The 22,365-nt window shown below is 37.5% G+C and overlaps 1 protein-coding gene and 1 pseudogene across 8 annotated transcripts in view; one reads left to right on the plus strand and one right to left on the minus strand.

Moving 5' to 3' along the window:
- USP6NL (USP6 N-terminal like) overlaps positions 1-22,365 on the plus strand; it is a 179,389-nt gene that overhangs the window by 103,569 nt on the left and 53,455 nt on the right. For 6 of the 8 annotated variants that reach the window (XM_036341229.1, XM_036341203.1, XM_036341220.1 and 3 more), the window contains 4 exons: positions 1,006-1,073; positions 3,202-3,284; positions 10,489-10,528; positions 21,140-21,220. In XM_036341229.1, the coding sequence (XP_036197122.1) occupies positions 21,182-21,220 (39 nt within the window). In that variant the 5' untranslated portion in view covers positions 1,006-1,073; positions 3,202-3,284; positions 10,489-10,528; positions 21,140-21,181. Of the gene's footprint in view, positions 1-1,005; positions 1,074-3,201; positions 3,285-4,910; positions 5,001-10,488; positions 10,529-21,139; positions 21,221-22,365 lie in introns of all 8 variants that reach the window. The other 2 variants (XM_036341238.1, XM_036341246.1) reach the window with 2 other exon arrangements.
- Positions 11,884-12,584, minus strand: LOC118671996 (annotated as a pseudogene).

Genomic DNA, 22,365 nt, shown 5'->3' on the forward strand with positions numbered 1-22,365 from the left:
TATGTTATGATCTCTACTTTTGTTATCAGATTTGTGTTTTTGAAAGATACCTGATGGTAATAAAGAAGAGTGTGTGTGTGTGTGTGTGTGTGTGTGTGTGTGTGTGTGTATTTTCGGAGAGGAGGGTAAAATTGAAGATTATCACATAGTATTTGGGACATTGATAAGGGGGGGAGGGCTTCAGAGGTTAAATGAAGAAATGATTATTTTCATCATGTAAGGGAAATACTCTTTTTAAAAAACTCCTGAAGTATAACTTGCTTTAGTTTTCTTTGTGGATGAGTTCCAATAATTTTTAAGAGCCTTGAATGCTCTTACCACATGGCTTCATCTGAAAACTTAGAGCTTTTACTTTCAGTTTCTCCTTTAATACTCATTTATCTGAAATTAGATCCAAAATTGAATCTTGAGGGATAAGATTTATCATAGCCCCTAAGTCTGCGGTTCTCAACTTGTGGGTCGAAACCCCTTTGGGGGTTGAACGACTCTTTCACAGGGGTCGCCTAAGACCATCGGAAAACACATATATAATTACATATTATTTTTGTGATTGATCACTATGCTTTAATTATGTTCAATTTGTAACAATGAAAATACATCCTGCATATCAGATATTTACATTACGATTCATAACAGTAGCAAAATTACAGTTATGAAGTAGCAACGAAAAAAATTTTATGGTTGGGGGTCACCACAACATGAGGAACTGTATTAAAGGGTCGCGGCATTAGGAAGGTTGAGAACCACTGCCCTAAGTTAATGCTATGATAACAAAGTTGCTTTTTTTTCAATATTATACATAATATTGAAATGATATATATGTTGATATTTTAAGGTTGTAGTTACAGATACTTAACTCATCCTTTTAAGTTTATTTGATTTTTGCTGATTTGTCATCTTAGGCAGTATGGATTTCTTCTATTTGTATCTGTTTTGTCAGTTTTATAATTAATTAACTTTATGATTCCTTAAATAATAGTTCATCTAAATTTGATCTCTCCACAGATTCAGACCAGGATGTAGCACTCAAACTTGCCCAGGAGCGAGCTGAAATAGTTGCTAAATATGACAGAGTAAGTATTCATATTTACTCTTTGAGTAAGTTTTATTAATAAAAACAACATATAAATAGAGAAGGATTTGCTTTTTGGAGCACTTAAATTACAGAACCAGTTTGTTTATTTCATGTGACCATTAAGGTCATCCTTCTCTGACTTCATCTCCAAATGTTCTCTCCTCCCTTCCCTCTGCACCACCTCTCCAAAATCTTGCTGCTTTCTAATACACCAGGCTTGCTTCTCACTCAGGGCCTTTGCATTGGCTATTTCTTCTTCTGAGAACACACAAATCCTGACCATGCTCATGCCTCTTTCACCTTACCTCTTTCAGACATCACCCAGATGCTACCTTAGTGAAATCACTGACCATATTGTTTAAAACCCTCTATATTCCATATCCCCTTTTCTTATTTACTTTTCACCATAGCACTTATTATATCAACATACTATCTACACCAGGGGTCCTCAAACTACGGTCCGTGGGCCACATGCAAATACAAATATTGTATTTGTTCCCGTTTTGTTTTTTTACTTCAAAATAAGATATGTGCAGTGTACATAGGAATTTATTCATAGTTTTTTTTTAAACTATAGTCTGGCCCTCCAGTAGTCAGAGGGACAGTGAACTGGCTCCCTGTTTAAAAAGTTTGAGGACCCCTGATCTACACTAATAAAAGAGAAACACGAAAATTGGTGTCACTCTTCTACACCCACCAGCCAATCAGGATGAGTATGCAAATTAACCCAACAAAGATGGCGGTTAATTTGCATATGCAGGCCCAGAGCGAAGACTGAAGAGGCTTGGCTTCTCCACTGCAGCCTGAGCGGAGAAGCCAAACCTCGCTGTGGCCCAAGTGGAGAAGCCAAGCCTCGCTGCTGCAGCCCGAGAGGAGAAGCCAAGCCTCGCTGTGGCTGCTGCAGCCGGACCAAAGGCCTAGGTCCTGGGTGTCGGAGGAAAACCAGTGCCGGCAGCCAGGGGAAGGAAGGCCTATTGCGCTAATCTTCGTGCAACGGGCCTCTAGTATATTATACTTTCTTTGTTTGTTGTGTGCTCGCATACAACATTGGTATAGACAGCTACATTTGGGGTTCCTGCATCAACAATGCTAGCTAACAGCTTCAAGAATGAGAAAGCAGTGGCTGAGGACAAAGTTATGACCACACCAACAGTGAAGAGATACTGTGAAAAAGCCACCAAAAAAGAGTTGGAAAGGCATGAGGAGAACCAGGAGAGGTGGTGCCATGGAGGCTGAGGAATAAGGAGTGAGCAACACTGCAAACTGCTTCAAAAAACTCCCTTAGAAGAGTGTCCACTGGTTTTAACAGTGGGAGATTATTTATGACTTTGGCAGGAATAACTTCTGGGCTGATGTATCCGTAAGTAAAGAAGTAGAGAGACAAGGTGGATAGCCCACTCTAGTGAGAAGTTTGGATGAAAGACAAGAAATACTTTTTTTCCTAAGACAGGTTCACTCTAAAATTTTAAAGTTTGATGGCTCATTCTTGAGTGACTTTCTTATCCTCTGCTGCTCCCTCCTTTCCCGGTATTTACAGGAACCCAAGTCTGATTAAAACTTAGTAACATGTGCCCTGGCTAGTGTGTTCAGTGGTTAAAGTGTTGGCCCACGTTCTGAAGAGTTCAATTTCTAGTCAAGGTCATATACCTCGGTCCCAGGTTCGATCCTTGGTCCCTGTCGGGGCATGTACAGGAGGCAACCAATCGATGTTTCTCTCTCACATCAGTGTTCTCTCTGTCTCTCTGTCTCTGTCTCTGTCTCTGTCTCTCTCTCTCTCTCTCTCTCTCTCTCATCTCCCTCCATCCCTCCCTCCCACCACTTTCTCTAAAAAGCAATGGAAAAATATCCTCAGTGAGGATTAACAAAAAAACAACAAAACTTACTTACATGTTAGCTACATATAGTATCTTCCAAAGTTTGTAACTAGAAAATAGTGATTATATTGCATATATATATATATATATATATATATATATATATATTTAAAGTTAAGTGGATAGTGCCTCATTTCTAGCTCTTACTGTTAATACATAAAAAAAAAGAACTCCTTGATTTTGGTATTTTTTTTGAAAAATTACTCAGGTTTATAGATTTCTAATAACACCCTTCTTTGTTCACTATTATAGGGACGAGAAGGTGCAGAGATTGAACCTTGGGAAGATGCTGATTACCTTGTTTACAAAGTCACGGATAGATTTGGCTTTTTACAGTAAGTTGCATAGATTGAAAGCTAATCTTTTTATTATGATGCTTTTGCAGACACCTGTTATATTTTATTTATTTTTACTAGCACTGTTGTGAATAAGATTCCAAGACTGGTCCTGCAACATGCTTTTTGTTACTGCATTCCTGACATTTTTAACTATTTTGTAAGAATACAATCTTTATCACTATTTGTTACATTTTAGTAAGAACATTTAGTGCAATAAATGAGTTGGGTTAATACTTTTACCAGAATTAAATGGAAATTAATAAATATTTGTATTTCAAAAATAATTATAAAACATTTTATTTTATAGAAATGCATTTTAAGAATAATTAGCTATTAGAAATTTAGTGTTATGCATCCTGAAATTGAGCAATGAAAAAAATATGCCATTGATCTTCCTTATAGTTGTATTCATGTTAATGTATTCATGTTATTGCTTCTCAAAAAAATTTTTTTTAATATACTTTTTATTGATTTCATAGAGAGGAAGGAAGTGGGATAGAGAGATAGAAACATCAGTGATGAGAATCATTGATCATCTGCCTCCTGCACGCCCCTTACTGGGGATCGAGCCCACAGCCTGGGCACGTGCCCTGACCTGGAATCAAATCTTGACCTCCTGGTTCATAGGTTGATGTTGAGCCACACCAGCTAGGCATTTGCTTCTCAAAATTAATTCCATTCATCCTGAATATATTATATAAAGAGTTGACAGCGGTCTAGACCAGCGGTTCTCAACCTGTGGGTCGCGACCCCTTTGGTGGTTGAACAACCCTTTCACAGGGGTCGCCTAAGACCATCCTGCATATCAGATATTTACATTACAATTCATAACTAGCAAAATTACAGTTATGAAGTAGCAACGAAAATAATTTTATGGTTGGGGTCACAACCTGAGGAACTGTATTTAAAGGGCCAGAAGGTTGAGAAACACTGCCAGCCTGGGCAAACTACGGCCCGCGGGCCGGATCCAGCCCGTTTGAAATGAATAAAACTAAAAAAAAAACAAACAAAAAAAAACACCGTACCCTTTTATGTAATGATGTTTACTTTGAATTTATATTAGTTCACACAAACACTCCATCCATGCTTTTTTTCCGGCCCTCCGGTCCAGTTTAAGAACCCGTTGTGACCCTCGAGTCAAAAAGTTTGCCCACCCCTGGTAGACCATTACAAAATAGAGTGGTTAAAAGGATTTTGACTCTTAGAAACATCCTGTTAATGATGTGAATCTGCCTGTTCTGATTCTGGCATTGTCTAGTCAGGTTCCCATAGACTGGATACTTCTTTTCATTTCTGTGGTGTGTTTGGTTCCATACAGTTCAGTGTTTAACTTCTCATTCAGATGTATTTTTTCAGTCTTGTTTATTATAAATAGGAAGAAGCCAGATATTTTTATTTTATGATATATGATTAAATGTTGAAGGAAAAATACAGTTTTTTGTATAGTTCATAGCAGAAACTTATAGTACTCAGAACTTGTTCTCTCCTTCTGTTTAGTCTTCTTGCATTTAGACAGTATTTGGTTGTCTTAAGTTTTTCTCAGGGAAAAATAAGCAAATAGATAAACAGAACAGTTCTGAAAGTTAGAGAATATATGCTTTTCTTGTGTCTTCCCTGGCTTAGTTAACCATTCATACCTCATATAAACTACTCTGCGTGCTGACAGTGTCGTGGAAGCTTTGAAGACATAAAATGATAGAATACTCCATAAAGGTCTGGACAAATATCAGGTGTTGTTATTATATTTAAAGACATGACATTAGCAGACCCAGAATGTTCTCCTGAGTAGTTATAATTAGAAGACTTTGAATTTCAGCAGAGTAACAGAGTAGAATTTAACTATGATGAAAATACTGTTCTTAAATTAACCCTCCACTTCCACTTTTTTTTTTTTTTTTTTTTTAAGTAAATCAAGGTTGGCCACCAATGTGGCAGGAAATGATTATACATTTGTGTGGGTTAACAGGCAGATCTGAGGTATGTGAGGGAGTTTTGAAGGACAAATTGATCATTTAGCCTGGTCAAGATCAGTGGGTCCCAAACTTGCCTGCACATTAGAGTCAGCTGGGAACTGTTTATTTTTTTAAAATAGATTTCTGGGGTCGATCCCATATTTTGATATAGTAGGTGGAATACAACTCAGCTGATTTTGACCTCCTCTGATGGGAGTGAACCACTCCAAGAGATGGTTTAATCATAAAATGGTCTAATATAGTACAAAATACATAAGAAAAACCTGTGAATTCCTGGAAAGGGTCTAGTAATTACCTAAATTCTCATTTCTCATTGCTGTGAACATCTTGAGTGAGTTTCTGGCCTGTACTTGGCAGTCTAAAAATTGCACTCAGTTATTTTGTTGTTGTTTTTTTCTCTGTGCTGCGGTCCATTTGGCACTAGTGGAGAAAAAGTCAGTCAATAATCTGTCTTAATAATATTAGTTAATATTTATTGAGCCCTTACTGTGTAACAGGTACTATTTTATGCTCTTTTCATGGATTAACTAATTTATTCTCTCAAAAAACTGTGAGATAGGTACTCTTTTTTATCATTTTTTTTCAGATGAAAATGAAGCACAAAGAGGTCATGCAGCTTGCCCAAGTCGTGCTGACAGTGTCAGATCTGGGTTGTGGGCCTTGGCAGTCCTACAGCAGAGCCTGTGTTCTGAACTTCTGCATTGCACTGTCTTTTCTGCTCTCCTGTGTTTTTAATAAGAGAAACCTAGTAGAAGGCTTTGAAATGCCTAGAAAGAAAAAAAGGGTGCCTAAGAGAGGGATACTGTTTGAACTGATCACATGTACTGAGCTATGCTCAGATAGCTAAGCTCATCACTTCTTTAAAAACAAAGCCAATTGATACGAGTTCTCATACTGACATAGTAATTTTTTAAAACTTTACGATGCAGTTCCAAGCCAGGCAGCAGAAATGAAAATAATGAAGCATAGAAATGGATTTTAATGTAATGTTAGACTTTATTAAATTTCACCGAAGTCATTGATTTTTGTTACAATGTCTAATTTCAGTAAAACGCTTTCTACAGAGGTCGCTGCTGGTGGCTTTTATTGCTGTCACTGTAAACTAGAGTTTTTTGAGCGCTATTGAATAAAGTCACATGGCCTAGGTGTTTAGATATTGCTTCCTCTCACAACTTGATCAAAAGAGCATTTCTTTCTGCTGTCTTAGTTCTTTGAAATTTTTGATTGGTTCTCTAATGAAATTGGGTTTTAAGTGTCAATGTCAATACAATGCAATAGCAAAAACTAACTTTGTAGCCTTCTCTGAAGGCTGCTGACTTCATATCTAATTATAGTTTTAGTAAGTTAAATTACTTGTTATGATATGTGGGGAAGGATGACAGTAATTAACAAATGCAGTACAGGAATAACTTGGTTTTATAAAAGATTTCACAATAAATATGAAAACTGTTGCCAAACCAGCTTGGCTTGGTGCTGGAACAAGAATATCTTTGTTAAGTACTCAGAAATGGGGTGCTATCCCTAGTCTGTATGCTGTGATTGCATTGTATCTGAGAGTGGAGAAATCAAGCTTATTTAAAAAGTTAGAGAACTTTCAACATTTTTATCAAAAATAGCCAGTGCTACTCTGCTCACAAAGAATGCTTGGTATTTGAATAATGATAGATAATGTTTTTAGGTCACAAGTTATTAATAGAAGAATTAGAAGGAAAATGTACCAAAAATAAAGATAAAATTAATACCAAGCTTCAGGTTTTCAACTAGTTATCAAAATGTACTAGCATACGTTTATAAAATTTAACTGATTGTAGTTTATGATGTCTATATAAATACTGGAAAGCCAGAATAAAGGTGTTTTTGTTTTTAAAAAGTATCTCTTTTGATGACAATGATGACAAGGGCTTAAGAATTCTTTCTACTCAACTAATAATTTTGACTGGAATAAGTCTACTACAAAAATAGAAAAAACATTTAGTCAGTATATTCAGCTTAACTGATTCTAACAAGCTAAATTTTAAGTTTCCAAATGAAAGTTTATTTCAAGTTATAGAAATGCTCTGAACTATTGAAAAATTACAGACACATATATTCTAATTAGTAATTCTATATTTAATAGCAGATGAAAAGATAGATCCAGTTAAAGTTCCTCTCTTTCCAGGGGTGACTATGTTGTTGCTGTTTTTACTTACTGTGTTTCTGTGAGGCATAGCTTCTTACTGTCAGCTTGGTGTTTTCTTTGAGCAGCTTCTAGGTGCTTCTTTCCCTTAGCAGCGGTTCTCAACCTGTGGGTCGCGACCCCTTTGGGGGTGGAACGGCCTTTTCACAGGGGTCGCCTAAGACCATCGGAAAACACATATATAATAACATATTGTTTTTGTGATTAATCACTATGCTTTAATTATGTTCAATTTGTAACAATGAAAATACATCCTGCATATCAGATATTTACATTACGATTCATAACAGTAGCAAAATTACAGTTATGAAGTAGCAACGAAAAGAATTTTATGGTTGGGGGTCACCACAACATGAGGAACTGTATTAAAGGGTCGCGGCATTAGGAAGGTTGAGAACCACTGCCTTAGAGCATAAACTTTTGTTTACATCACTTCTTTAAAAATGAAGCCAATTGATAAGAATTCTCATACTGACACTATTTTTTTTTAAATTTACTTGATATTTATTAAAAACATATTTTTTAAGAACAAGCAGGGGGAGGCAATCATTTTCTGTAAAGAGCCAGGTATGAAATATTTTTGGCTTTATGGACTCTTTGTCACAGTTATTCAACTCTACCATTGTAGCATGAAAACAACCACAGACAATACATAAATGAATGTGTCAGTGTTCTAATAAGCCTTCATTTACAAAAACAGGCAGTGGGCCGGATTTGATCCATGCCTGTAGTTTGCTGACCTAAAGGAATAGTCCACTCACCCAGATTTTGGTCCTTTTTTTTTTCTACTTGAAGGATATTTAGGTGACAAGGTAAAAATGCTCACATGCATACAGGCATGCATTCATCCTCCCCTTCATATATTCATTCAGCAATATTTGTGTGTTCCTTTAATATGTCAGCACCTGTGCCTGAGGCTGGTTGCAGTGCTTTACATGTATATCTAGACACTGTGTGTAGCTATTGGTAAGTCAGTATTCCCCTGCTTTCTCCTTGGGAGGCTGTGGAAATCAATGTATGCCGCTACAGAGATTTGAGGAGGAATTGTTTTTTGGAGCTGAGTGTTGTACGCACAGCAGATTTTGTATAAAAGCTCTTAAGTATGGAGCAATAATGCATGAAAATCCATGTGGATTGACCAAATTCTTGAGCTCTGTCATCCATCTATGAATTCTAAAGGCTTATTACAAAATTCAACATCCATTCATGAAAAAATTCTCAAAATGGGTAGAGGGGACTGTATCTCAACATAATAAAGGCCATATGTGACAAATCCACAGCTGAGATCATTCTCAGTGGGGAAAAACCGAAAGCTTTTCCTCTAAGATCAAATGCCCACTCTCGCCAGTTCTTTTCAATATAGGACTGAAAGTCCTAGCCAGAGCAAAAAGGCAAGAGAGAAAAAAAAAAGGCATCCAAATCAGAAGGGAAGAAATAAAACTGTCTCTATTTGTAGATAATATAATCTTATATATAGAAAAGCCTAAAGACTCCACCAAAAAAAACAACAACAAACAAAAACCAGTTAACTGATAAGCAAATTCAGTAAAGTTGCAGGATACAGACTCAAAATACAAAAAAATTAGTTGCGTTTCTATATACCAGTAACAACCTATCAGAAACAGAAATTAAGAGAACAATTCTATTTACAGTTACATCAAAAAGAATAAAATATCTAGGAATCAATTTAGCCAAGGAGGTAATAGATCTGTACTCTGAAAACTGTAAGACATTGATGAAAGAAATGGAAGAAGATACAAATGAGTGCAATGATATTCTATACTCATGGATTAGAAGAATTAACATTGTTAAAATGTCCATTCTATCTAAAGCAATACACAGATTTACTGCTGTCCCTATCAAAATTCCAATGGCTTGTCTTACAGAAATAGAATAAACAATTACAAAATTTTTATATAATCACAAAAAAACCCAAATTACCAAAGAACAAGGCTGTTCTTTTTTGCACAAGAACAAGGCTGTAGGCATTACACTTCCTGATTTCAAACTATATTACAAAGTTATAATAATCAAAACATTATGGTATTGGTGTGAAAACAGACACATAGATCAATTGAACAGAATAGAGTGCCCAGAAATAAACCTACATATTAATATATGACAAAGGAGGCAAGAATATGCAATGAGGAAAGAGTAGTCTCTTCAGTAAATAATGTTGGGGCCCTGGCTGGTGTGGCCTCAATTGGTTGGGCATCGTCCCATGCACCAGGAGGTTGCAGTTTCAATTCCTGGTCAAAGACATATGTCTGGGGGTTGGGGGTAATGGGTGAAGATGTTCAATAAGTATAAACTTTTAGTTATAAGTAAGTCCTGAGGATGCAATATACAGCATAGTGACTATAGTTAACAATACTATATTGTATATTGTAGATCTTAAAAGTTCTCATCATAAGGAAAAAAAATCTGTAAGCATGGTTGCTGATGGATGTTAACTAAACCTAATATAATCATTTGCAGTATATATACATACATCAAATCCTTATATTATAGCCTAAAAGGAGCACATTATTATATGTCAATTGTGTCTTAATTTTTAAATAAATAAAATTTAAAATGAACATTAAAAAATGTTTGGATAGTAGGAGTTCAGTAACTGGGTATCATGATATGGGGAGTGGATAGGCAACCAGATCCTGGTGGGGTTGCACAGGGAAATTATGTGAAATATTTGGTTAATTGGAAATCTAACCAGGTTTGAGAATAGTTCTGTCAGTCTTGTTTAGTAAATAGGAGGATACCAAAGAAGTTCACCCAGCAACTTCAAAAAACTTCTCCTGTGATGGGCAGCCATAGGTAGCACTTCATTTGCAGTTTGGAATGTTCAAATAAACAGTTGTCAGGATCAGCTCAAATCAGCTGTAAAAAAGGTTGGTCTTGCCCAGGGCAGTACACTTACCCCAGAAATACCATTCAAGGTGTCACTGCTGACCTAATTACCTAGGAAGAACATCCCAGTGGTGTACAATTGGTTTATAATTTTTTCAAAGTTTGCTGCGACTATTTGACATGTACTGTTTTTTTTTCTCTGCAGTGAGGAGGAGCTCCCATATCATAATGCAGCAGTGGAACGGGTAAGGCCAGCTGTGCATTTACTGACCATTACTGGTGAATTGGGTTTATCAGCGGAATAAAATCTACCACCTTCCTGATTCTGACTGCCATGTTATATATAAGTGGGGCAGTCACTGTGAAAATTCGACCCTAAGTATATCACTATAAAAAAGTAATTAAACTAATGGTGAAATGATTTCAGGAGATTGCTGGGACTTCTGATAGATATTTGAATAAAGGAAAGGCAGCAGTAAAGATTTGCATTCTAGACAGGTAGTTCTCACTCTAGGAGTGCTTCCTAATGCAGAGCCTTTAGAGAGCACAGTTGCTTCGGACCCACCTCATTTGTCAAGTCAAACTCTGGGCAGGAGGCTGGCAGGTAATTTGTAAAAGGTTTCCCAAGGGATTCTCATGTGTTCTGTGGCTGAGGGAGCACTATTCTAAAACAGTAGCTCTTTGGAACATCACTGTCCCATGAGGTTTTTTTGTTGTTTAAAAAAGAAAAAAAAAATATATGTGTGTGTGTGTGTGTGTGTGTATGTATCGATTTCAGAGAAGGGAGAGGGAGAGAGATAGAAACATCAATGATAAAAGAGAATCATTGATCGGCTGCCTCCTGCACACCCCCAGTGGGGTCGAGCCCACAACCCAGACATATGCCCTTCACCAGAATCGAACCTGGGACCCTTCAGATCCCAGGCCGACACTCTATCCACTGAGCCAAAACGGTTAGGGCTGTCTCATGCAGGACAACTTTCCCACCAATAACAACAAAGTTTGCTGTAGTCAAATAGAGATGTTAGCTTTTTAAGGACTTAGGGAAGTCTTAGATATAGTAAACTGTCACTTTTTTTGGTAGCTCGGGAGTTTCCCCTTTCTTCATTATATTTGGACAGGGAACTGGTTCCATAGCTGAGACCAGGGACTGAATGTTTTAAAGTTGGTCAGAATCTCTCTTCCGTTCTCTGGTGTGTGTGTGTGTGTGTGTGTGTGTGTGTGTGTGTGTGTGTGTGTTGTACCAAAAAGTGAATTGTAGAATGAGAAAGAGGCTACTGATTGGGTTTGTTCCTATTTGTTCCTTGTTTGATGAGGAAGGAGGCTGAGTTTCATATAATTGAGGTAAAATTAAAATTGGAATTTGAAAAAATATTTCAGAAAATCTTCCAAAATCAAAATTTTCTGAAAATAAATACTGTAGCTTAACTTTGAGATGTAGACAAAATTGCCATTTTACATATATAGAAGAGAGAGTTCCCTATAGGTACTGCATACAGTTGAATTCTCTTGTGACTTCCTGATTCTCTCAGTATCAGACCTTGATGTTTTGGCAAAGGAATTTTTTCTTTTTTTTTTCTTTTACTTTTATTTAGATATATTTTATGCTGAATTTACTCCTGGGCCATAAGTTTTTGTGTCTTCAGTTTCTTCTGAGGTATCTTTTTCTTCTGTGCAGCCTCCTCTACTGGTTTAGGAACAGTCTGCTCCTTTTCAGTAAGGATCATCTCAGTGTGGCAGGAAGAGCTCACGCATGGGTTAATCCACCCATGAGCTCTGTAGGTTCTATGCCACATCTTGGGAGCTTTGTTCACCCGAATGTGCTCAATGACCAGAGAGTCTACATCTAAACCCTTAAGTTCAGCATTGCTCTCAGCATTTTTAAGCATGCGCAGCAAAAATTCAGCACTCTTTTTGGGCCAACGACCCTGTGTCCAGCCCCACTGTTTTGCCTGGGCACACCTACCAACTCCACCGTTGTAACGACGAAATGGCACACACTGCTTCTTTAAAGTGACGTTCTTGCCCTAACCGTTTGGCTCAGTGGATTGAGCGTCGGCCTGCGGACTGAAAAGTCCCAGGTTCAATTCCAGTCAAGGGTATGTATGTATGTATGTATGTATGTATGTATGTATGTATAAAGTGACATTCTTCAGATACTTGGTGGCTTTTTGAATATGCATACCCTTGATGGCCTGGGCAGTTTCACGAGTGTTCTTAAAGTGAATGCGGAGATTTGAGCCTCTTGATTGGTGTGATTGATTTTGTGGGGTTTTCCGGGTCTAGTGAATAGCGAACCATATTCAGAAGTCACCTATGGCCGCTTTGGGGAAGAGCAGGAATTTTTTTTTAATAGCTACATTCTTGCAGAGCACTGGACTAGGTATTGCCTATAATATTTGGATCAAAAAGACATAGCTTCTGCCTTTGAGATGCTCACTGTCTGCCCAGTGACTAGAGGAAGGTCAAGTGAGGCAATATGTGAGAGATTGATTGATTATTGGTGGCTTTCGGTAGCATAGTATTAGTGAAATGAAATGGCTGGTGGTGGGGAAGGCAGATCTGTGGCTAAGGACTGAATGAGAAGGAAGTGATGAATAACAGTGAGCAATTTCTAAATTCTGCCTCTAGTGAACTTTTTACCAGTCCCCTTTGAAATGGGAACATAAGGATTTGTTTTCACTCTCTGCCCTTTCTTCTCGCCTAGTGCCCAGATTACACTAATCCTTGGACCCCAGTGATACCAGCACTGCTTCATTGCCCCTCGCTATACTCATGTCTTCATTCCCCTCTTCCCAGCTCAATTCTGTAGTCACTTGCATAAACCTTAGCCTCCCTCCCTCTCTTGCTTCTTCTGGGCTAAATTACAGCCTTAGTTAAAACCAACTTTCTGCTGCCGCAGTGCCTGCACCTGCAGGACAAAGTGCAGCTAGGGAAAGACAGCTGTGCCGGCTGGTTTTACTTTACGTTTATGATCACAAACCTCAGCTGGAGCATTAGCACTGCCTGGAAGTCACGCTGTTCCTCCCTAGTGAATGAATGTCTGCTCTCATTTCAACTATTGGAGCCTTCTCTTCCCCCCTCAGACCTCCAGTACTCCTCCATCCTCTCTCAGCTAATGGCCTTGCTGCTTATTTCTTATAAGCAAACAGAAGCAACCAAAAGAGAACTTCCCTGGGCTTGCACAGCCACACCTACCCGCCTGTCATCATTTGTGCCTAAAGCTCTAGTTCCTGTGCATGTATATGTTGTTCATTCAGGAACATCATTCGAGGTATTCTTCCCTCTCTCTCCTGAATTCTTTCTTTTTCTGCTTAATTGTTTCCATTAGAGTAAAATCTATTATTACTGCCATTAAAAAATAAACCCACAAAAACACCAATCTTCTTTTGACCCTATTTCCTCCTCAGCTACTGCTCTGATTCCTACAGCATTTTCTGTTGCCCTTACTCTTGAAAGCGGTTTCTATATTCTTCCTTTCCTGCAGTTTTTCCTTGTACCCATTCCAATTAGATTTTAATTCCCACCCCCACCCCATTGCTATGATCTGGGTCTCTAATTACCTCTATACTGTTACATCCATTAGTCAATCCCTAGACTTCCCCTTGACCTAGCTGCAGCATTTGACATGATTGGTTACTGTCTATTCTGACGTACTCTCTTTGCTTAGACTTCAGAACTCACATATTCTTTCCTCACCGACTACTCTTTCTCAATTTGCTCTGCTTCCTTTTCCTCTCCTCCTTGATCTACACTTCAGGGTGCCTCCTGGCTCAGCCTTGAACTTCTTTTTCCTAGCTGTGTTTCTTCTATGGTAATCTCATCTAGCTTTTGGTTTTAAATGCCAACGGTATGTTGATGATTGGCTCCCTCAATTCCAGACTTGTCTATTTTTGTATATACATTTCAGTGTTTAGACTTAGATGTCTGACTGACTATATACATTTAGGTGTCTGATAAATGTTCAAACTGGGGTTTCTGTTATTCTCTTCAAATTCTTTCTATTGATAAACTCTATCTCAGTAAATGGGAACTCCATTCTTCTAGTTGTTCAGTGTAAAAATTTCTGAGTTAGCTTTGACTTTTTCTTACCTCTCTTTTCATCTCTTAGCCTTCAAAATGTATTCAGAAACTGATCACCAGCTCCACTTCTGCCCCCTGGTCCACTGCAGCATCTCTTCTGGAGCTTCTAACTTCCTACTTCTGCCACCTTCTCCCCCCCCCCCCCCGCCCCCCCCCCTCCCCCCGCAGAGTCTCTCTGTTCACCAGAAAGCCAGAATGAGCCTGTTAAAATAAGTAGGATCATGTCATTCTCTAATTGAAGCACAGGAAGAGGGACAGTCATTATAATGGCCAGAAAGCCCTGTATGCCCTGGTTTGTGTGAGGTCTCTCATCTCCTACTGCCTTCCCTTGTTCACCCACTGGTCTCTTTAGTGCTTCCTGAGCATGCCCCACACATTCCTTCTATCAGCCTTCTGCACTGGCTGCTTCCTTTCTCAGGATGCTCGTCTCCCTGATAGTGACAAGTCTCGGTCCCTCATTACTTTAGGTCTCAAATGTCACCTTCAGAAAAATTCCTTCCCTGGCCATTATTCTAAAATTGGGAACTGTCCCCCACAATACTAATTATTCTCTTCTCTCCTTTATTTTTCTCTTTAGCACTTACTATTTCAAAATAAATATTTTACTTTTTTTTTACTTATAAGTTTCCTCACTAGGATGTAATAAGAGGTGGGGTTTTTTTTTAACCTCTTTGTTCATTGCTGTATCCCCAGAACCTAGAGTAGTGCACATAGTATGTTAGTATGTGTTGCAGTAAGTAGTGGTTGAGTGAATGACCAGATGAATGGTATAACTGTTTTACAACTAAATATGTTGATTTAAAGACTGCCAAGATTGTCCCTTCGAATGTTAAATACCCTTTGTGTGAGAAATCATGGAGAGAAGAGTTGGAAGGTATCTTGTAACAAAATATACCTGTATTTTGCAAAAGAGAAACCTGGCAACTCAATATTGACTTCTCTCTGCAATGCCTGCCCCCTCTCTTTTTAAAAATAATTTTCTGGTCCAGAAAGTCCAAAAGTCTTGGATCCAGTGATTTAGATTTCAGAAATGTGACAGTAAAAAAAAGAAGAAATATAAGACAAAAGTTGTATTTCAGAGGATGCATACTTTAGGTGGGCTTTAAAAAATATTACTTTTAAATTAAAATTTTTTTAGTGTTGACATTGTAGGAGCCCCTTTTAAAATATATTTGCCTGCACAATGCAGTCAAGGTTGTAATTAATTGGTTGTTTAATTTCAAGAGTTTAATATAACAGGAAATCACTAAAAAATGACCTATGCACTCCTTAATAATTTAACAAAGATGTAATTTTATATTCGTTTGTCAGTCTTATATTGAGAGAGGGGCAGAATTCTGAGACTGCTGATTGAGATTCCATTGTGCCTTTCATATATAAACTGCTCTCATATTGCATGACCTGCCTTTTACCATTTTGGGGGAACTTTAGACATGGGCAGAGCAATATAAGGCTACAGACTTTTTAGTTTATCAGGATTTCCTCCAATTTTTCTGGTCTAACTTCAGTTTATATATTCTTCAGTAACTGCCCAGTCCTGATGGCCAAACTCTGCCATTTCGAGGAAATTAATAGAAAATTTCACATGTATGACTTTGTTGAATAAAATCAATGGAAATGATATAGCCTTGCTGACGTCTACTAGTAAGGTGTTTATTAATCACTAGAAAGCATACACTTGAAGCAAACACTTATTGTCTCTTGGGAAGCTGTACACTAACACATAGTCAAGCTGTACACAACACATTAATCATGGCTTTAGTTTCAAGTTTGCCAATACAGTATTTTATGGAAGGCAGTTCTCTTTCTAAAATAAGGATATTTTGTATAAAATAAGGATAGCCCCACATACAAGGATTAGTGTTGATATTTACAAAGTGCTTTGGATTCCTTCAAATAGGTAATTAAACAAATAAACAAACACACTTACTATGTTTATTCTACAGAGAACAATATTAATAATGAGTTACATTGTTTCTTTGAGCTTATTGATGTTTTTAATAAGGAGAAAGGATATGTAAAACTATGCATCTTTGTGGATTCATCTATTCCTTTATGTAGTGCAATATTTTGCATGGCTTACAAAATATGGGAGCCTATTCATATCTTTTGAAACTATATTTTAATTTTATGTGGTTTGAAATCTTAAAATACACGACTGATAGATTTCTCAATGTTATTCTGTCAAAACACAAAGCTTTCCTTCTTCTTGTCCTCTCCTGACCTCTGCTGGTGAGGTGTAGGTGTTCGTGTCTCTGGTCAACTTGATCCCGTCAGCTATCCTAATGCAGGAGAGACAAAAAAATATCTGAAGACATAAACTTCATTAAAGCCCTAAGATTTCTTATTCTAGAAGAGAAGGCTATTTAATATCCATTCATGCATTGTGTGTATGTTTAGCCTTTACTATCTGGATTATTAATCATGTTAATAGTGGGAGGAGCCTTGGACCAGATAGAAGGGAAGCTAATACTTCTGTGGGTGATCAACAGTTGTTAAGTGCTTACTGGTCCGCATATGGTTAAAAATATATAGGGGTTGAGCGGTAACAACCAAGATGCTGGTCCAGTTTTAGTCTTTATACCCTCCTTGCTCAAGTAGGAGAAGGGGCAGTTGTGACTCATAGGGGACGGCAATTTAAGATAATTGAATGTACACTTCAAATGTAAGTTTAGTCCTTTGCTGCTAACAACCCTTGGGTGGCGGGAGTATACAACAGTGTACCATTTTTGTAGTCAGTGGAGTTAATGGAAAGAAATAGAAAACGTAGGGTGGAGACTAAGACCTCAGCATAATTTTCCTTTTGATACATGTCATATCCTTAGGGGAGTAGAAGTTTCTTATACCCAGTCTCCTATATGATTTTAAAAATTGCAATGATGAGCATATCTAGTACCCAGGTCTTAATTTTTGAGTATCATTTCCCATTAAAAAGAACCACTGTTTCTTAAAAGAAATGGCTGTTGAAAGTCTAGGTAAAAAGCGTATAAAGTGAGCCTGAATTATTTTGTGCCAGATAGGGTATGTCTAAGGATCCACTTGAAGGGAGAAATCTCCATCCAAATAAGAGGGGTCAGCTAAATTTGGGACAATTTGAACTTCAACAAGAATAATGATAGTAGATTACAATACATTGGTAAAATAGCCGTTTGTATCATAGTGATATTAAAAAATGTGGAGGAGCTAGGAAGGAAATCCTTTTTAATAGAAAAATGTCAGTTAATCATATAGAAGGAATCATAGAATTAGAAAAAACAAACATCATTTACCACTATCAGAATCAGAATTGATTCAGACAGGGATTATCAGTATATGGTAAGACCACTGAGTAGAGCTGTTAAGGAACAGATTTTCCAATTAATAGCATTATGTGTTAATGACAAGTAGTTCAAGATGCCAAATCAGAAAAGTAGCAAGAAGGTGAGTTGGGGCCATATTGTGAAGACCCATCCACGTGGAACATTTTTGTAGATGATTAATGGGTAGCCAATGATGGATTTTAAACTGGGACAGGTTTTAAAAATTGTGGTGGCAGTGTAGAGGCTTTTTTGAAGAGCATCAGGGTTATGGGTAAGGAGTTAATGCTTTCATCTAGGAATTGGGATCACCTGAATTAGGGCAGAGGACATGATGGAAACATGAGACATGGATGGGACCAGAGGAGTGTAGTTTGGATGTGGGAAGGAAGGTAAAATGAAGATTGAGAACAACTTAAGGTTCTAGTTTGTTTGACTTAGTGAATAGTGATGCTGTTAATTTATGATAGGAAAGAGGAGAGTAATAGCATGGTGAAGTAAATGGTTTTGGATATGTTGAATTTCAAGTATTTGCTGAACTTGTAGGTTGAAATTCTAGCTTGCTGTTATGTTCTAGTTTGTGTTGGTGTTAATCTAGTTCATGGCAAGATGCTGTTCCTCAGCCTGTTTTTCTAGAGCACTTGAGTTCACATTTGTCACATGGTTTTCGATTAATTCTGGAATAGTCAGCTGTAGCATGTTTGGTGATAAAGTATATTTTATCCATAAGTTATAAATTCATGAGTTGGGGTCGGAGAAAGACATTCACATGCATTCAAGTCTGGTGTAGCTGAACTGACGGTATCATGGACTTAACATTTAAACCAGATTCAACTACTGATATATAATTTTAAAAATCCTATAGCATGGGAGCTTTTTTCAAGGTGTATTATTTTTGTTTTTTGCTACAGGGGAAAGAAAATCATGCTTCATGATTCTTAAAAGTTTTGTGTGTGTGTGTGTGTGTGTGTGTGTGTGTGTGTGTGTGTGGTGTCTTTGCATGTGAGAATTTATAGCACTTAAAATTATCTATATATATGATAAGCATTAGAATACCAAAGAGTGCCATTACAAAAAGAGTACTTCTTAAAGTGATTAATTGATAATTCATAGTCATAAAAATGAAAGATAGCAAGAGACAGGCTAGATCTCAGCAGGGTTGTTCCTGGCAAAGTGTGTTGTTACACTCTTGGGTTGGCTTGAATTATGTGGTGCTTTCCTGTTGGTGGAGAAAAAGACATGCTTTGAATAAGTCAGGAAAGGAAGTGCAAAAAAACCCCAAATGGCAGCTTAGATCAGTCTTAATTTTTCATAGCTTCGCCTTCTCTAAAGTCACATTGAGCAGAAACATTAATTAGATTTCAGTGCCCCACTGAGTTTTAAAATTAAACATATTTCTAGAACCATCTGCAACATTTTATCACTAATATAATGAAGGATATGCTTAGTCTTTTGAAAAATGGAATTTATAATGATACCTTTTGCTCACAAGTGATCATCTTTTATTAGAAAAACCCATCAAAATTTTTATAGAGTTAAGAAGTAATTAAAGAGTTTTAAAAATATGCCTAAAACTAAAATTCTAGAAAATATTCTTATTGGTGAGAATCTTTTTCTAAATTCAGGGTGGATTTTGGTGAAGCATATATTAAGTATATGGTGCACTGTTCTCCTTTGGGATTTTATGCCCATTTTAAGTCTCAAAATATTGATGGTGGGCATGTGCCACCTGCCTGTTTGAGGCTGGAATATAGACAGTCAGTAGGAGCTATTGCCTTCATCCAGGAGTGCCATTGCCTGAGCTAGAGCAGGGCCATGTTGGAAGCAAGAAATAGATGTGGAGCTAAAAGTGCAGGTCCTGCAGCCAAGCTGTCCAAACTCAAACCCCCTTCAAACTTGAACTTACTAGATGGGGGAATTTGGACAGTAACTTAACCCTTTTGTGCTTCTGTTTCCTTATCTGTACAATGGGCATGGCTATGCTTACCTCATAGGGTTGTAGTGAGCATACATTTTGAGCATCAAATAGAATAATTTTCTTTCCTGTGAATCTTTTATTTCCATTGCTTTTTATTCTTATGCTTATTATACTTACAGAGGCCTGCAAAAAAGAAAATGTAGGGATTGAGAAAAAGGAACAAATAGCAGAATCTCAGCTCACTTATAAGAGAAAATTATGCTGGGTGTTGCTCTCATGAAAATGAAATAATTAAGTGCCTACCCTGTGCCTAGCACTGATCTGGGCAGTGGGGAAACAGCAAACATCCCAGCAACTTTCCTAGGGAAGAGCGTGGGTTAGGTGTGCAGGTGACCTGGTACTGACCCCTAAAAGGAGGCAGGCTTGTTCACCTGGTCATAGGCTAAGGTCACCACAGACTTCTTGGCCGAGGAGGGTGTTTTTTCTTGCCTGAAAGGATGGAGAACAAACATGCTTTCTGAGAGTTGTTGGCTTATAAGAATAGGGACTGAGGGCTGTACGCCCAGTTCTTTTTCTAAATTTACTAACCACATAGTCACTCTACCACCTTAGGAGCTAGTAGGAGATTGGACAGCAGGCCCAGTTCCTTAGGAAAACAATATCCCTCTCCTGGCAATCAAAGACGTGAGGAAGAAGCACTTTCTGTGCCACCTTCCCCATTCCCCAGCTTTGTTCCAGGCCCCTATTTAGTGTGACCTACAAAGACTATGTTTCCATTCAGCCTCACCGAATGCTGATTATCCCAGAACTCCATCCACTCATGCTTCTTAGAGTATTCTTCCCCACATTGCACTTGATGAAAATCCTGATAATCCTTCCATACCTTATGAAAGGCTCATCTTCTGCCATCCATCGGGCGGGTGTGACCTCTCCCTCCACCATGACCTTACTCTTACCCTTCCCGACACTGTGTAACAGCACCTGTCACAGCATGTTTCCATATGAGTCACCCTGAGCAAATGGCGAACTTTCTTTTTCAGTAGCAAGTGATACTTACTTTTGTATAATTTTTCAGTAGCATAGTGATAATTAAATATTAATCACTCCATGAATCAATAAATACCCAATTCCTTAAAAAAGCAATTCTGTCACTGAAAACATTACAAAGCTAGAACTCAGTGAAATGTGTGGGGTGGGGAAAGGGAAGAAAATGAGATTTTGAAGTTGTGTTTTTGTTGTTAAAAGATAGTTCACAATATTTTTAAATTTCCTTTTAGTTTAAATTTGTATAATAGAGTATATTGGAAAATTTCAACAATTCCCTTCTCTTTACCTATCCCAGTGAAGTACCTCCTGTGTAGCTTTAATTTTCGCTACGGAATTCCATTGATACAACTGTAAAATTATTAATACAACTTAATAATAGAATACTTGCTATTTAATATAGCATAATCTTTCAGCAGTTCTTTTTTAGCAGCATTTTCTTAGACATTGTTTTGAAATTTGTAAGTAAAGAAGCCTTGAACAAATAGTAACAATAAATTTCAATTTTGTTTTAGCAAAAGCACCTGGAAATTGAAAGAACTGCTAAGTGGTTGAAAATGCTAAAAGGATGGGAAAAATACAAGAACACTGAAAAGGTAATTAAAAATAATGTTACTTCTTGGTGAAACTATATAAGTTCAATGTGGATTTTCCCAGTAAAAGTTTCTATTTATTTATAAGACTATTACATTCATATTCTTTTTTTAAAAAAATATATTTTATTGACTCTTTACAGAGAGGAAGAGGGATAGAGAGTTAGAAACATCGATGAGAGAGAAACACTGATCAGCTGCCTCCTGCACACCCCCTACCGGGGATGTGCCCACAACCAAGGTACATGCCCTTGACCGGAATCGAACCTGGGACCTTTCAATCCGCAGGCCGACGCTCTATCTACTGAGCCAAACCAGTTAGGGCAGGCTTCATTTATTTTTGAGAAAATGTTAAATACCCAAATCTGAATAACTATAGTTGGATTACTCAGTAGTTTTTTCAAGTAATAAGATATTTCATGAAAAAAGCAGTTGAATCAGGTCATCATTCAAACAATTTTGTAAGTGCTTTTTCTTGAGGCCATCATTGTACTACTTGGATGTGCAGAAAAGTTCTCAATGTGTACTTCCCATGCCATCGCTCAGAATATTAATAAGATATGTATTCAAGAGTTGACAAAATGGATAAAGGACTTAAATGTACGACAGGAAACCATAAAAATTCTAGAAGAATCCAAAGGCAACAAAATCTCAGACATATGCCGAAGCAATTTCTTCACTGATACAGCTCCTAGGGCACTTGAAACGAAAGAGAAAATAAACAAATGGGACTACATCAAAATAAAAAGCTTCTGCACAGCAAAAGAAACCATGAACAAAACAACGAGAAAACCCACTGTGTGGGAAAACATATTTGCCAATGTCATATCTGATAAGGGCCTAATCTCCAAAATTTATAGGGAACTCATACAACTTAACAAAAGGAAGATAAACAATCCAATCAAAAAATGGGCAAAGGACCTAAATAGACACCTTTCAAAAGAGGACATTCAGAAAGCCAAGAGACATATGAAAACATGCTCAAAGTCACTAATCATCCGAGAGATGCAAATCAAAACAACAATGAGGTACCATCTCACACCTGTCAGACTGGCTATCATCAACAAATCAACAAACGACAAGTGCTGGAGAGGATGTGGAGAAAAAGGAACACTTGTGCACTGCTGGTGGGAATGCAGACTGGTGCA

The sequence above is a fragment of the Myotis myotis genome, unplaced genomic scaffold, assembly GCF_014108235.1.
Source record: "Myotis myotis isolate mMyoMyo1 unplaced genomic scaffold, mMyoMyo1.p scaffold_m19_p_1, whole genome shotgun sequence".
NCBI classification, from domain to species: Eukaryota; Metazoa; Chordata; class Mammalia; order Chiroptera; family Vespertilionidae; genus Myotis; species Myotis myotis.